This window comes from Muntiacus reevesi, chromosome 16, assembly GCF_963930625.1.
Source record: "Muntiacus reevesi chromosome 16, mMunRee1.1, whole genome shotgun sequence".
NCBI classification, from domain to species: domain Eukaryota; kingdom Metazoa; phylum Chordata; class Mammalia; order Artiodactyla; family Cervidae; genus Muntiacus; species Muntiacus reevesi.
Window position 1 is genome coordinate 7,114,711 of NC_089264.1, and position 16,101 is coordinate 7,130,811.

The following is a 16,101-nucleotide window of genomic DNA, read 5'->3' on the forward strand; positions in this document are numbered from 1 at the left end:
CCTGCCTCTGTGACCTGTGAGTTAAGGGCATAGCGTACATCACTTGTCATTGCAGGGGGAGTGCATAAAAGGAAAGATGGAAAGTGTGTTAGCACACATGACTGTGTTTTATCGTCTGCAAACTAGCTTGTTTACGATTGGAACTAGCATCTAGGAAGGAGACTGGAGCAGGGAGAAAGCCTTTTTTGTGGGAGGAAGGCGCGCTTAAGGACAAAAGGCGGCTGTGGAAGACCGTCTGAAACCTAGTGTGTGCACCAGCCTTAATCTCTTCACCCCTCCCCACACCCTGAACACCAGCAGCCTCTGTCCTGGAAGGGGTGCTCTGTGGGGTGGGCTGTCCACAGCCCCCAGGGCTCCGTGAGCACTCAGGCGCCCCCTCCTCTCTCTGCTCCACGTGTGGCTGGGGCTGTGGTGCCTGTAAGTGAGGCTCAGCTGAGTGAGCGCTGCTGCCGGACCTCCCAGGAGTCGTTCTGTTTGTATCCGTGAAGCTGAAGTCATCGTATTCTCAAGGAGATGGTTTGGAAAAGCAGTGGGGATGTTTAAGAAAACACTGAGGTGATTTCAAACTGAAGCTTGCAGTGAAGAATGAGCTGGGAGCAAGATGAAGATGGGGCAAAAAAAAAAAGGCCTTGCTGCCTGCCAGCGGTTCTGACTACAGTTTCTGTTACCTCGTTCTCAGGGACACTTGACAAGGATGGGCTTTCTGCCGAAAATGACGTCTTTGTTCACAGACCTCTCACAGGGCTGCTTTAATATACTACATCTAAATTTCACACTTGAGGAATTAGAAAGTGTTCTAGTTTCATTCTTTTACAAGTGGTTGACCAGTTTTCCCAGCACCACTTGTTAAAGAGATTGTCTTTTTTCCATTGTATATCCTTGCCTCCTTTGTCGAAGATAAGGTGTCCGTAGGTACGTGGATTTATCTCTGGGCTTTCTATTTTGTTCCATTGATCTATAATTCTGTCTTTGTGCCAGTACCATACTGTCTTGATGACTCTGACTTTGTAGTAGAGCCTGAAGTCAGGCAGGTTGATTCCTCCAGTTCCATTCATCTTTCTCAAGATTGCTTTGGCTATTTGAGGTTTTTTGTATTTCCATACAAATTGTGAAATTATTTTTTCTAGTTCTGTGAAGAATACTGTTGGTAGCTTGATAGGAATTGCATTGAATCTATAGATTGCTTTGGGTAGTATAGTCATTTTGACAATATTGATTCTTCCAATCCATGAACACGGTATATTTCTCCATCGGTTTGTGTCCTTTTTGATTTCTTTCATCAGTGTTTTATAGTTTTCTATGTATAGGTCTTTTGTTTCTTTAGATAGATATACTCCTAAGTCTTTTATTCTTTTTGTTGCAATGGTGAATGGTATTGTTTCCTTAATTTCTCTTTCTGTTTTCTCATTGTTAGTGTATAGGAATGCAAGGGATTTCTGTGTGTTAATTTTATATCCTGCAACTTTACTGTATTCATTGATTAGCTCTAGTAATTTTCTGGTAGAGTCTTTAGGGTTTTCTGTGTAGAGGATCATGTCATCTGCAAACAGCGAGAGTTTCACTTCTTCTTTTCCTATCTGGATTCCTTTTATTTCTTTTTCTGCTCTGATTGCTGTGGCCAACACTTCCAAAACTGTGTTGAATAGTCGTAGTGAGAGTGGGCACCCTTGTCTTGTTCCTGATTTTAGGGGAAATGCTTTCAATTTTTCACCACTGAGGGTAATGCTTGCTGTGGGTTTGTCATATATGGCTTTTATTATGTTGAGGTATGCTCCTTCTCTGCTTGCTTTAAGTGTGAAGCTACTGATTTCTGGAAACAGTCTCTCCCCTTCTCTCAAACTGCTTCAGATTCCTTTCTCACATGACTAGTCCCTTGACCAACCCCATGCGCCTTTTCAGCACACTGCTGATATGAAACTTGTAACCTATTGATGTAAGTTATAAAATCACACTATTAGGTGTCATCATAACTTTTATATACCATTGGAGCAGACATATGACTTTGGCAAAAGATAGGAGAAAAATACAAATGAAAAGATACTGCTGGCTATTCCCTGCCTCTTCTCAAATATTTCTCGTAAAAGTTCTTATTCAAGCCAGAATACCGTCTCTTTATCTTTTAAAATGAGCTTCCCTGGTGGCTCAGCTGGTAAAGAATCCACCTTCAGTGTGGAAGACCGAGTTCGATATCTGGGTTGGGAAGATCCCCTGGAGAAGGGAATGGCTATCCACTCCAGTATTCTAGTCTGGAGAATTCCATGTACTGTATAATCCATTGGGTCGCAAAGAGTCGGACATGACTGAGCGACCATTCCAGTGCAGGAGATGCAAGAAATGTGGGTTCGATCCCTGGGTCAGGAAGATCCCCTGGAGAAGGAAATGGTACCCCATCCCAGTATTCTTGCCTGGAGAATTCCATGGACAGAGGAGCCTGGAGGGCTACAGTCTGTGGGGTTGCAAAGAGTCAGACATGACTGAGCACATCTTTTAGATTAAAACAAATCTATTTTTCCTTTTCTTCCATGAAATCTATTTTGGGCTGTATGTAAGTGTGCATGTGTATAACTATATTTTTGATGGTATGATTGCCATCAATTTGATTTAATTCTTTTAATTAAAGCAGGTAATGTGCCCAAGAGCATTTCTAAAGCACAGTATAAGTCTTGGTTAATGTCTAAGTCGGGTCTTCCCTGGTGGTTCAGTGGTAAAGAATCTGCCTGCAGTGCAGGAGACATGGTTCAGTCCCTGGGTCAGGAAGATCCCCTGGAGGAGGGAGTGGCAACCTAGTCCAGTGTTCTTGTCTGGGAATCCTATGGACAGAGGAGCCTGGCGGCTGCAGTCCAAGGGGTCACAAGAGTCGGACACGACTGAGTGACTAATCCACCACGACCACGAGTGTCTAGGGTATGTCCATCTCTCAGCTAGTCTTTTGAGAAGGGAAAGCCCGTTCCTTACTCTTGAACTTTGAATTTGCATCTTTGGTGTGGCCAGGGTGGCAGACCTCTCTGTCTGACTTTCTGGAAAGGACAGAAAAGATTAAAGTGTTTTGCTTGTTATTCAGACCAGACTCTTGGCTTTCTTTCTGAGTTGTTTGTGTCTAATGCTGGTGTAGCTAATCTGTTCAGAATGCTTGATTTTGGAATATTCTAGTTCTTCAGGTTACTTGATATCTCTGGTGTTGCTCTGTTAGATTCATTCCATTATAATAGCGGCGAGTGTTGAGGGAAAGGGTCATTGAAAAAGGGAACAGACCACGTTGTTCTTTATGATACCCTGTCTATAACTTTACAGAATTGGTATAGAATTAACATGAAGGAGAGACAGATTCCATTTTCTTCTGGATATGGTTTATCAAGGCAGCTATCCTGTTGAAAAAGAAAATTTTAGCATAGTTCTTTCTTAAATTTAAAAACAACTGTTCCAATGAAAACACTGCTCCTAATATTTTGTAATAATGTGAGATGTCCTGATTAGATATTTATAAAAAATGTTAATTAGAATTTAAGTGAACCCTATGAATCCCAGGATACTCTTTTCCCATCACTAAAAACGTCCAAGACCAATGGGGAATAGCAATTCAGATTCTTCTCTATAATTTTTGTGTCTTTTGCCTTGGCTGACTCCGAGTTAACTATTAACAGAGAATAAATGCCCTTCATGATTTGCTGGACATTTTTCTCTTATGTAATACAAGGTTTACTGGGAAATAGGAGCTTAACCAATGATGTGCTAGAAAACTGCTCTGAAATAAGCAAAGCCTTTATTTGCATTGTTTGCTCATTCCTGTGGTGTAAACACTTCCAGGAGGGTGATTTTAAGCTACCAATGCAACATCCCTCACCTGGAGCTGGGAAAAGATACAATCAGTTTATCAGTCTGGGCTCTAACCTGCCATCCCAAACACATGTTTCACCGTCATGATAATCGTCCTCAACAAGACCTCTAATTCCCCATGTTGTGCTAGGCCCTCTGAGAGCAGAGAGCAGAAGCCTTGAGCCCTGACCTTTATTGGTTTATAGGCAAGGATTCAGGAAATGTTAACTGAAAGACACTCTCTACCAAGAGCCAACCGAGAAGGAGTTATAGGAAGTTGGGTAAAGGAAATAACTTCTGGTTGGTGGCATCAGGGGAAGCTTCACAGAAGGAGGACTTGTGCTTGGCCTCGAGGAGTAAAAGTCTAATGGAAAGGGAAAGAAGAGGGAAAACATGGATGCAGTAGAGTATCGTCACTGACTGCCTGAAGTCATGCAGTTTAGGATGTGGAGGGGTGTGCATGTGTGTGAGAGTCTGTGTGTGTGTAGTTACAAAAGAGAAGGATTCCTGTTTCCAAAAATTTTGCGAGTCCAAAATACAAACATTTACCAAGTGCTTTTGGAAGAGATTATAAGGATCTATTTAAACTGCCCACTGATTTATCAAGGCCACAGTGAAGAGCCAATGCCGTCAGCAAAGTAAACAGAAAAATAAAAGAGAATTTAAAGTCAAGAGTCAGCCTGTACTCTGCTGGAACATCAAGGAAACTGGGATGTCTGTGGTGGAACCAGCGGTTGGAATTTCACATCATTCCATTTTCCTTCCTCTTGTACTCAGGTAGCTCTCTAGGCCACGTGCAAGGTTCAGAAAGCAAGCACACTAGGTTCTTTTTCAAAAAAGTTGCTCCCTGAGCAGAATGCTTGCTGACGTCTGAGGGTCAGAGATGCTGGCACCTGTGGGTTTAACACAGTCCTTGAGCACTGTCATATCCACTGCTGATTATCCAGAAAAGCATCAGTGGTGTCCAGGTGTGTTATTTTAGAAAGGGGTGTGGAAGCAGGAGGGGTAGGGAGGAAGAGGGAAAAAACGGGAGTCCAGACCGCTCAGCTATAAATTTACTCAGTACAGACTTGAGTAAGAAGATTCGTACCTGTATACTCCTTTCAGGAAGAGTAGAGCCTTGTCCTGGAATTTTGCAAAAAATTTTAAACGCTCTGTTACAATTCTGTGGTCCTTATTGCTTTTACTGTCTACTTGTGAGTAGCACAAATGGTTACCTAATAATATCATTGTCAATTCGTAGACGTGGTTGTTTCACGTATTTGCCCTGTATGTTTGTTTATATGGTGTGGTGGTTTAGTCGCCAAGTTGTGTCTGACTCTTGTAACACTGTGGACTGTAGCCGCCAGTCTTCTCTGTCCGTGAGATTCTCCAGGCAAGAACGGTGGAGCGGGTTGCCATTTCCTTCTCCACTATATGGTACATAACTTTCAAAATCTAGCCCATCTCCTGTTGAGTCTTGAGAATGTCTAAGACGAGTCGCGGGAGGAGCAGGTCCTTTCTTGATAAAATAGCTGTCCCGTTTGTGATCTGAACGTGTGTTTCTCTTCAGATATGCCATCTGTTACTGTGACCTTCTGGCGACTTCTGAGAGCTTTGTTTATAAAGAATGTAATAAGCCTAGCTTGTTTATGGTGGTGGGGGCGGGGGTGGAATACTTTGTAATTGCTATGGCTTGAGAATAAATATGTTAGAAAAATAAGAACAAATTCATAGTATCTATTTGTTTTCTTACCTAGATTTTTGAGAATTTTTTTTATCAACTTGCTTAGTTTTGAAATATCCCCCACCCCACCACTGTGAATCAGTATTATCTACATCTGGTAAATGATAACAAAACTTTAAAACATATCTTCCATATGTCTTATGGAATTCCTTACTGAATTTTTTTAACTTAAATTCCTTACTGGATTTGTCATAGAGACCTCTCAAATTTATGAAAGAGCCTCAAACTTTTTCCCCCCACCCCTCTCACAGGGAAGATCAAGAAGAAACTTCTGCAATTCGAGTTGGTTTCATCACATATAACAAAGTTCTGCATTTCTTCAATGTGAAGAGTAACCTGGCCCAGCCTCAGATGATGGTGGTGACCGACGTCAGCGAGGTCTTTGTTCCTCTGTTGGATGGTTTCCTTGTCAACTATCAAGAATCTCAGTCTGTGATTCACAAGCAAGTACCAAGTGCTTTATAATTTAGACCCAGGTCACTTGTCTGTCTGTTCATGTCTTGATTCAATCACATATGTCTTGCTTTGTCATTAACAAGGGGGTTTTAACACATGGATTATAACACTCTATGTTAGGTCGTCTCTTCTCAGCATAGACCAGTGTCTAAAACGAGGAATGACTTAGTACTCACACTCAGCCCTGTCCATCCCTTCTCTTTGCTGGAGAGGCAGCACAGGAGTTGTTTCCTGTCATGGATCAGCATTTTCACTGATGATGTAGCCACTGTTGTATAATTCATAGTCTAAGAGATCAGAAATGTGGTAAATAGAAAAGTAACATTTATAAAGAGCGTGATTTTTGTAAATGTTCCAACCAAATCATGAATTTTGGTGCCAAACCACGCCAGGGTATCGTTCCCTGAGGAGGGACCTGTGAGATTCATGCACAGGCGTTCAGTGTAAAATAAACACCACCTGTATTGAGCCTCGATGTGCTCGTGAGTTACTTCTTGATGTGTGTTATAAATATGCTGGGTATTTAAAGCCTTTTGCTCATTCATTTCTTACAGTTTATTGGATCAGATTCCAGAGATGTTTGCAGACTCTAATGAGAATGAGACCGTCTTTGCCCCTGTCATCCAGGCTGGCATGGAAGCCCTAAAGGTGAGCAGAAGCCTCTTGTGGTTGGTAGTAAGTGAACTTTAGAAGTGACACACACACGGGAAGTTTCATCCATGAAAAAAATACAGCCTTCATTAAAGCATGCAGCTTGCTGGAGGCTGTTCCCCACTTCCCCGCAAATCTCAGAAGGAAACGGCCAGACCGCAGCTCGCTCCCAGCGTTTACATTCCAGTGCTGTTAGCATCCAAGCAACTGATTCTGTCAGGGTTTCCAGTTTAGCTCCTCCCTTTGGCTTTCATATGAACTTTATGTGATCTATTTTTAAATTATTGCAGCAACATCTGAACTACCAGATATGAAGAGGAAAACCCCATTTCTCTCCTTCCTTGGGGTTTTCAAACATGCAGGGGCAAAGTCGTGACAGTCAGTGGCAGAAGCAGATGCTGCTGGGCCTCCCGAACGCGTCTTGGGTGTGGGGTTGGCATGTCTCTTCTTGGGAAGCTGGGCCAAAGTGACTCTGGTCATTGTCGTTGTAATAAAGACAGTGATTTGAGGAAGGCGGAATGGTTGGAAAGTGCTTCACTCTTAATCATTATTACCTTAGCACAGGAGTCACCTTTGGTCTAGACAGCTAGTTCTTGAAATTGGTTTTTTAATCTTATTATTAAAGCTACATTTAAATTAATTTTTAAGATAAAATGGCTAGCAGTAATAACAAACAGCAACAACCCTACGGAATTAAGTTTATGAACTACTTCCACATAAATTTTGTGACCAGACGTTTTAGTCTGGTTCCAGTATAGATGCTTGCCTGGGTTTTTTGATCTTCAGAGTATTTACTGATGAGATCAAAGACTTGCAGATATCCCTCAAAAAGCCTCAATACATGTTAATTTAACATAAAATTAAAGATAAAGTTTATATCCGAAAGCAATTTGGAGATGTTAAGTTTCATCCTGTGGAAGCCAGCAGTGATCATTTTTGGGACTACAGAAAGACTTTAGGAATTCCTATTTTATTCCACAGTGCTAAAGACAAATATCTGTTTCAGTTTGAAAGTTCTGCAGTTGTTGTTATTCTGTCCTCCGAATAGTGTCTAGAAATTCATGTGTAAATTTCCTGATATGTGATAAGTTATACATGATGCTACAGGTCTTTCTACCCTAAAGAGTTCATCCTGGGAGTAACAGTATATTCACGTGCACATGCCTGAGAGGAAAGATGAGTGGAGAATCGCAAGCCAGTAAATCATTAGTTAAGACTGCAGAGTGGCTCTTCTTTAAGTGAAGTGAAAGTCGCTCAGTCGTGTCTGACTCTTTGCGACTCCATGGACTATGTAGTCCATGGAATTCTCCAGGCCAGAATACTGGAGTCAGTAGCCTTTCCCTTCTCCAGGGGATCTTCCCAACCCAGGGATTGAACCCAGGTCTCCCGCATTGCAAGCGGATTCTTACCAGCTGAGCCACAAGGGCTCTTCTTTCAGTTCAGTTCAGTTCATTCGCTCAGTCGTGTCTGACTGTTTGTGACCCCATGAATCCCAGCATGCCAGGCCTCCCTGTCCATCACCAACTCCTGGAGTTTACTCAAACCCATGCCCATCGAGTGGGTGATGCCATCCAGCCATCTCATCCTCTTTCGTCCCCTTCTCCTCTTGCCCCCAATCCCTCCCAGCATCAGGGTCTTTTCCAGTGAGTCAGCTTTTCTCATGAGGTGGCCAAAGTACTGGAGTTTCAGCTTCAGCATCAGTCCTTCCAATGAATACCCAGGACTTATCTCCTTTAGGATGGACTGGTTGGATCTCCTTGCAGTCCAAGGGATTCTCAAGAATCTTCTCCAACACCATAGTTCAAAAGCATCAATTTTTTGGCACTTAGCTTTCTTCACAGACCAACTCTCACATCCAAACATGACCACTGGAAAAACCATAGCCTTGACTAGATGGACCTTTGTAGGCAAAGTAATGTCTCTGCTTTTTAATATGCTATGTAAGTTGGTCATAACTTTCCTTCCAAGGAGTAAGTGTCTTTTAATTTCATGGCTGCAGTCACCATCTGCAGTGATTTTGGAGCCCAAAAAAATGAAGTCTGACACTGTTTCCACTGTCTCTCCATCTATTTCCCATGAGGTGATGGGACCAGATCTTAGCATGATCTTAGTTCTGTAGTTGCTAGTAAATAATTTTTTTAAAAAGACAGGCGTGCACACACACACAGGAAGTTTCATTCATAAAAGAAAATACAGGCGTCATTAAAATATGCATACAGAATCCCAGTTCAACCCTATATATCATTTCTAAAAGGGAGCAGTACTGTCTTGTCACAGTGGGTTCCGCACTGGCAGTCCACACGAGGTCTAGAGGCTGCTAAGCTTCCTAGAAAGAAAAAATGTAGGGAGCAGTGTGTGTGCTTGCTTTCCACGTGTCCAGAGTGTGGTGTTAGGATGCAGGATGGAAATCGCTGTGTTCCCTAGTGAGCAGAGTATTCCTGGAGGCCACTCAGCACCACGCCAACTGCACTGTGTTCTCAGCTGCCCATCTGTTACCAGAGGCCACTTCATTTCAGCCCATCTCCTTTTTATTTTTATATTATGCTTGCAGTTTTAATGTTAGAGTAACATATGCCTTTCCACTGATGTTTAAAGAGAAGAAACAAACCTCTAAATATAACTAATCAGAAGTCAAAGTTAATAAGTACACTATTCTTACAAAGTAGAATGAACTCCTTTTGGAGAAGGTAAAGAACTGTGAAGATGAAGATGAAGAGCTGGACATGCTGTCGGTGGCGGTTCCTGCCCCTGCCTGCTGCCAGGTTCCCCCAGCCCCAGCCCTGCACAGGCCCCGCTAATGTCAGTGCAGTCACGTGTTTAAAGGGCAAGTGCTTTTTATTTTTATTTATTTTCTTTTTTTTTTGCAAGTGCTTTTTAAAACTACAACTTTTGGCCCCACTTCCAGAGATCCTGATTCATCAGCTCCACAGTTTACTGATTATCTGTATTTAGGGATCACCAGCATCAAGAATTGCTACTCATTCTGCAGTCTCTCAGAATATCCTTACATTAAGTTAACTCTGCAGAAAATTGCATACCTGACCCTTCCAGCTTCACGTTACACTTGGACTGAGAATGCTTTTCATTTAACTATGATTTAATGTCTTATTCTCTGCTTTTATCTATTTTTAATTTATGTCTTTAGCTGTGCCAGGTCTTTGCTGCCCTAGTTGCAGTGAGCAGGGGCTACACTCGTGGGGTGCAGGCTTCTCACTGTAGTGGCTTCTCTTGTTGCAGACCCCAAGTTTCGGCAGCTGTGGCACATGGGCTCTGGATCATGGGCCCAGGGGCTTAGTTGCCCCGTGGCACAGGAAGGTACTCCCTGACCGGGAATCGAACCCGTGTCTTCTATATTAACAGGCAGGTTCTTTACCACTGAGACACCAGGGAAGCTCTTCTGTGCTTTAAACTGATGGTTAAATTAAGAAAGAACACAATGAAGAAAGTTTCTTTCTTGTGTAGAACATTAAGTGGAGACATTATTGAATGATTCAATCTCTAACATGTAGAAAAGATTCACTAGCTGGTTTCCTAGAGTCAGTTGTGATAAGCGTTCTAATCCATAGTTTGTTTTAGCCTTGACTACAATAAAAATAGTACTACTTAGGGTGGATGTTCCGGTTTCCCTGACCTTTCTACTGATTTCTAGTTCTCTACATTTGCCTTAGTAATTCTATTATTATGTGCCTTTAATTGTCTGTTTCATCAAAAGTTTTCTTTACAAATAGATTATTGCTATAAATAACAAATTAATGAAAAATGTTTCTTCTGCATCTCCCAGGAAGATTCCAGGTGATTATAATTTGTTGTATAAGAGCAGAAACTACTGTAGTACAGTTGGAGCTTGTCTGTGGGTTATACCATCTGCCTCAAGCAACTTTATCAGGTTTGGATGAAGAAAAAATAGCTTAAATGTGTGTTTGTGTAAAAATGTGTAAATGTCTGTTGTGTGTATGATGGTGCAGCTGCCTCTGACAGTCAGACTATCTCATCATTTTTCAGCTTCTGTGTGGCTAAAAATCAGTCAGACTTAAATTTGTATATACATATACAGGGTACTAAAATTCTTGCCTGAAGTCATTATCAGGCTGAAGGCTAACAGCTTTGAGAATCTTCAGGGTAGTATCTAAATATTGAAGAGACCACATCATTCGTTCACTTGTCTTTCAATCAGCAGAGACTGACCGAATGCCGGTGTTTTATGAAACAGTGTTAGGACTGCTCTCCCTGTTTCTAAGTTGCTTACAGTGTGTGGAAGAGATGTAACTCTGAAATACAAGACATGATGTTTATTGCTGATGTTCCCAAAACGCCGTGGGGAGGAGAGCAAAGAGTGCCTCTGCAGTGTCGAGGTCTGCGGCAGGTCAGCGAGCAGCTCAGCGTATTCTGCCCCAGAGGCCGGGGCCCAGGGTCTCATCCCCTCTGCGCGGGAGGAAAAGCTGAGAGGACAGCAAAGCACACCGTTTGTTCTTTGTGTCCGAGCGGAGACGCCGCAGAACCAGACTCCCCCACTTGAATTATAGCTTTACCTTCTATCAGATAGATGCCAAGTCAAAGCTATATATAATTAGTTGTAATAAACTTTTTGAAGCAAAGACGGAAGACAAAAATGGACATAAAACATGCGCAGATTTGTCACAAAGATAAAAAGGGACTGTTTGGAACGTTCTTACACATACTTTCCAGCTAAAGTCTTCAGTTCTCTATTTTCTGTTGTACATGCTTCCGTGTTGACAGCACCTTGTACTCAGAGTGTCTTTTTGTAATATATATAGTCTTTCAAAATCTGCATCTGTTTTAAAATCTGACACTCATAATCCAACTGTATGTGAATTGCTGGCACTGTTTTTCAAGTTGGCCTCAGAGCAGTTTTCTGAGTTAGCTTTCACTTTCCCATAAAACGAGATAAACACAGTTTGCCAAAAATTTGGAGGGAAATGGCCTTGAGCGGTTATGCTTCAAGCACATCATTAGATGCGGGGAGTCCATCTCAGTCGTCTTCATAAATGCTTCCGTTTGGTTTCAAGATGCTGTCACCAAGTTCCCTCCACGGGAATTCATGGGGCACCCGTAGGGTGAGGGGCCAGGCCTGAGGCAGGGGCAGGGCGGGCGGTGTGGCTGGAGAAACCCTCGGTAGGAAAGTCACAGGCCTGCCTTCCTCGTGGACTGGAGATCCTGGAAGACAGCAGAATCATAAAGGGTCATGACTTCTAGAAAAGTGTCATCTACAAAGCAGAGTGGGACAGAGGTAGAGGCAAGCAGCCCTGCCAAGGGCGACGATAACACCTCTCTCGGAACAAAGGGCGTTGGAGCTGAACTTTGAACAATGGGTTCTCCAGGTCAGCCTTCCTCAGCCTGTTTCCATCATAACGAGAATGGCATGTCACTCGTCTAATCCTGTATGATACCCTCATGTGGGCACAATCAGATTCTGGTAGAAACATAACATTTTGTAGGGACATAAAGCGTATAAAGCTATAGGAGCTCTTTCTTTAATTGCTACTTATAAAAAGATTTTTTTAAGGATGTGACTAATGAAATTATATCTGAAATTAATAGCCATTATATATATAAATAAAAAGATAAATATGGCTTCTTAATTTTTTCCCCTAATATTATACTTTATCTTTTTTTCTTCAGAGTTTTACTCAATGTGTAGTATTAACTAGGCAGTCGTGTATGTGTAATTATGATTAACACCATGTCCTGGATCACTGAATTCTCTCAGTATTTTTGTATAACAGTTACGATGTTTCCTATGTCATATAATTAGGTAATTGAGGCATGAAAGTGAAGGCTGCTCAGACATGTCCAGCTCTTTGCAACCCCATGGTCTATACAGTCCATGGAATTCCCCAGGCCAGAATACTGGAGTGGGTAGCCTTTCCCTTCTCCAGGGGATCTTCCCAACCCAGGGATCGAACCCAGGTCTCCTGCATTGGAGGCAGATTCTTTGATAGCTGAGCCACAAAGGAAGACCTGTTGAGGCATAGAGAAGTTAAATATTTTGCCCAGTGTCATTTAGCTAATAAAATGGCTGGGATTCTGAACCCTTGCAGACAGGAACCATACCCATGCTGTTAACTCCTGTGGTATAAAATTATAATCCTTCCATGAGTAGCAAAGATCTAGACGGATAGAAGAATTTTTGACAATAAATTCCTTAGGGAAATTGGGCAGGTGAGGCAAGAAAAGTCAGGGAGAAGATAGACCTTTAAGAAAAGTTTTATACCTTTTCTGCTACTTGAATTAAGACAAAAAAAACACTTTTGTAAAAGTGATAAAAATGAAAAAACTTTAGTCAAAGCATTTCAAAGCCTTTAATGTGTTGTTATCAGTATCACTGGAAATTCTACTAGGCTTTGGTTATTGGAGCTAAAGTGTGTCTCTTGGCCAGAGTGTTGACCGCCTGCTTTTCCTGTGTGGTGTCTGCACGTGGAGGCCACTGTCCATGAGAAGAAGGAAGCCTTCCCTCCTCCGCATTAATGTTGTGTCTGTCAGTAATTTTCAATAGAAGTCTCGGGCAACAGTAAAGCTGCTGCTCATACTGAGTCACACAGCGAAGATGGGATGGGCATGGGTTACCCCCCTCCCAGGGTGTCAGCTGGGACCCGCCCCCTGGGACCTGTCCACAAAGCGCATCAGAGTCACGTGGTCAGACACATAGGACCGGGCTCACCTTGAGTTCTCTTCGTTTGCTTTTTGAGGAAGTTAGTCACAAACCCACATACCTTATTATTAGCAATAAGCTCACAACACATTTTGCAGCTGACCCGGTCCAACCAGCGTGTGCCACTGAACTCCATCTTTGCACACACCGCTCCAGGGCACAGAGAGGGAGAGATGTGCTCCAGCCAGAGGGAACAGAATGTGCAAAGATAAAGAGGTGTGTAAAGCATATGGTATACTCCAGGAAAGCAGGGAGGGCTAGAACTTCCAGTGGAGGGGATGGTCAGGGCAAGATTAGACTGGAAAACAGACTCAGACTCAGCTCCAAAGGGCCTGGGAACTGTTTTTACATGCTCTGTGACCTGGGCCAGGCTGGATGGGCCTCGGTTCTCCGGACCTTAACATGCAGCCTACACTACCTTCTTCCCCACGTTGTCCGCATGAAATAAGAAATGTGTGCAAAGGTCTGGGGCAGAGCTGCACACAGCGAATATTGGTGGCAACACATCCCACTGTTTCCTGGCTTTCCCGGCCAGATAAAGGGATGGGGACTCTACCCTGTAATGGAAAGCCTTCAGGCGTCACAGGGAGAAAAGCCACCTCTGTGATCAGAACGGCTGTCTTCATTTCGAGGCAGCAATGTGCCCAGGTGACTTGGAGAAAGGCAGGACCGCAGAGGGGCAGGATCCTGAGTTACTTACTTGTAGTAAGTTTTGCTCACAGGTTACTTCTCAGCTCCCTAAATAAGATTTTAAATCTTGATGCTGAGTCGACATTCATGGCGCCCACCTGGGCTCTCTGTTGCTTCCCAAGCACTACAGGTCGCAGGGTCATCGTGATCCCACGTTCTTTCCTTTTGTCCTCTTGCCTGAAAGCTGCTCCTTGGGTCTCACACTGCTGTAGCACCGCTGCATTCTTGTGCATTCCTCCTCGGGGCACCAGTTCAGATTTCATCTGTTACTGACGGTTTCAAAGAAGAGCTTCTATTCCATCAGGATCCTGGGAATCTTATTATTCTACTTTTGGGATTCACCTGGTTCTGAAAGACTTCTGTTGGCTAAAGGAGAAAGTATTTTTACTGGGACACTTCATTTTAATAGGTGTTTAAAACATGGTACAAAGACCTACACTTAAATATTGGCTCTTCAGGGATTCCCGGTGGTCCACGGGTTGGTACTGCATGCTGTCACCGTTTGGGTTGGTACTGCATGCTGTCACCGTTTGGGGCCTGGGTTCCGTCCCCGGCTGGGGAAGTCAGATTCTGCAAGCCCTGCAGTGCAGCCGATATATGCATATTTATAGTCTCTTTCATTTACAGGTTGTTTGACTTGAAGCAGATCTCTCAGCCTCCCTGAGCCTGTTTCCCAGTCTATATAAGGCACAAGGTTATTGTGAGGATTAATGAGATGTATACAGTGCTCAGCTCATAGAAAGGACTTATATTTTATTTTTCAGAGTCCCTTACAATAAAACTTTCCTACCGAAGTCTTTTTTTTTTTTTTAAGGCAGCAGACTGTCCTGGGAAGCTGTTCATCTTCCATTCCTCTTTGCCAACTGCAGAAGCACCAGGGAAACTCAAAAACAGAGATGACAAAAAAATGATTAATACGGACAAAGAAAAGGTATATGTAAACAGCTGCCCTTTGAAATGTCCATGTGTCTGTTCTTACAAGGGAATAAAGAGACAGGGCATGTGTGATTTGTGTAGGAAAGGGGGCAAAGTTAAATGTATAAATCCGGGGTACTGTACATTGTAAGAAAGATTGTGAATTGTAAATACTTGAGGGAACTGTATATTCCTAGGGAAAGGGATATCTGATCTACATTAAGATAAAATCTCAAGCTTTTTCATGCATAACTCATGTAAGACACTGCTTGGTAAGACTGTTAAGGGGAGGGGAGAAATGGGGGGAAATGCAGAAAGGTCAGGTAGAGGGTGAGTGTGATGGACAGCCCCCTAGGACGGCAGTCCTGGCGTGCCCGGGGCTCAGAATACGCTTTGCTCAAACCCTCTGAGCTGTTGCCCTGGGACCCAGTCAGGGTGAAGGGTGAACCGTGAGACGGGCATCCAGCCAGGGCCCCGCGACCCCGGACAGGCGCCTGTCTCGGCCTGTGCAGGGAGGGCAGCGGCGTCAGCGTCCCTGGAGCCGGGGTCCGATGACCCACGCACGAGCGTGCACTTGACGTGGCGCACGCCTGGCACACGGGGCGCTGACAGCCGCCCCCCCTGGGCACACCGCGGCCCGCTTCCTCAGCCCGGAGGACGCAGTGGACGCTAACAGCAGAAACGTTCTGCGGGCTTCATTCCCCCTCTGTGCGCCCTTTCCTTCAGATCCTTTTCCAGCCTCAGACCAACGTCTACGACTCTCTGGCCAAAGACTGCGTGGCTCACGGCTGCTGCGTGACCCTCTTCCTCTTCCCCAGCCAGTACGTGGACGTGGCCTCCCTGGGGCTCGTGCCCCAGCTCACGGGGGGCACGCTCTACAAATACAACGGCTTCCAGGTAAATGCTGCAGTCTGTTCCCCCGGGTTCCTCCTGCCGCTTGGACCTCAAAGCTGCGCCCCCTCGTGGGCAACCGACACACGTGAACTCTAGAGCGGACGGCAGAGGACCGACCGGTGGCTGAGAATTGCTTTCCTGGGAAGGAGAGGGCGGGACGAAATGGGGGAGTGCCGCTGGCATAGACACACGAGCGCGCGTGAAACACACGGCCGGCGGGGCCTGCTGTGTGGCCCAGCGCGCTCAGCCCGGGCTCTGTGATGGCCTGGAGCGGGAGACGCGGGGT

The 16,101-nt window shown here is 44.1% G+C and overlaps 1 protein-coding gene across 2 annotated transcripts in view; it reads left to right on the forward strand.

Moving 5' to 3' along the window:
• SEC24D (SEC24 homolog D, COPII coat complex component) overlaps positions 1-16,101 on the forward strand; it is a 115,157-nt gene that overhangs the window by 81,116 nt on the left and 17,940 nt on the right. For both annotated transcript variants that reach the window (XM_065907217.1, XM_065907218.1), the window contains exons 12-15: positions 5,791-5,982; positions 6,550-6,643; positions 14,821-14,937; positions 15,648-15,818. In XM_065907217.1, coding sequence (XP_065763289.1) covers positions 5,791-5,982; positions 6,550-6,643; positions 14,821-14,937; positions 15,648-15,818 — 574 coding nt within the window. The remainder of the gene's footprint in view (positions 1-5,790; positions 5,983-6,549; positions 6,644-14,820; positions 14,938-15,647; positions 15,819-16,101) is intronic.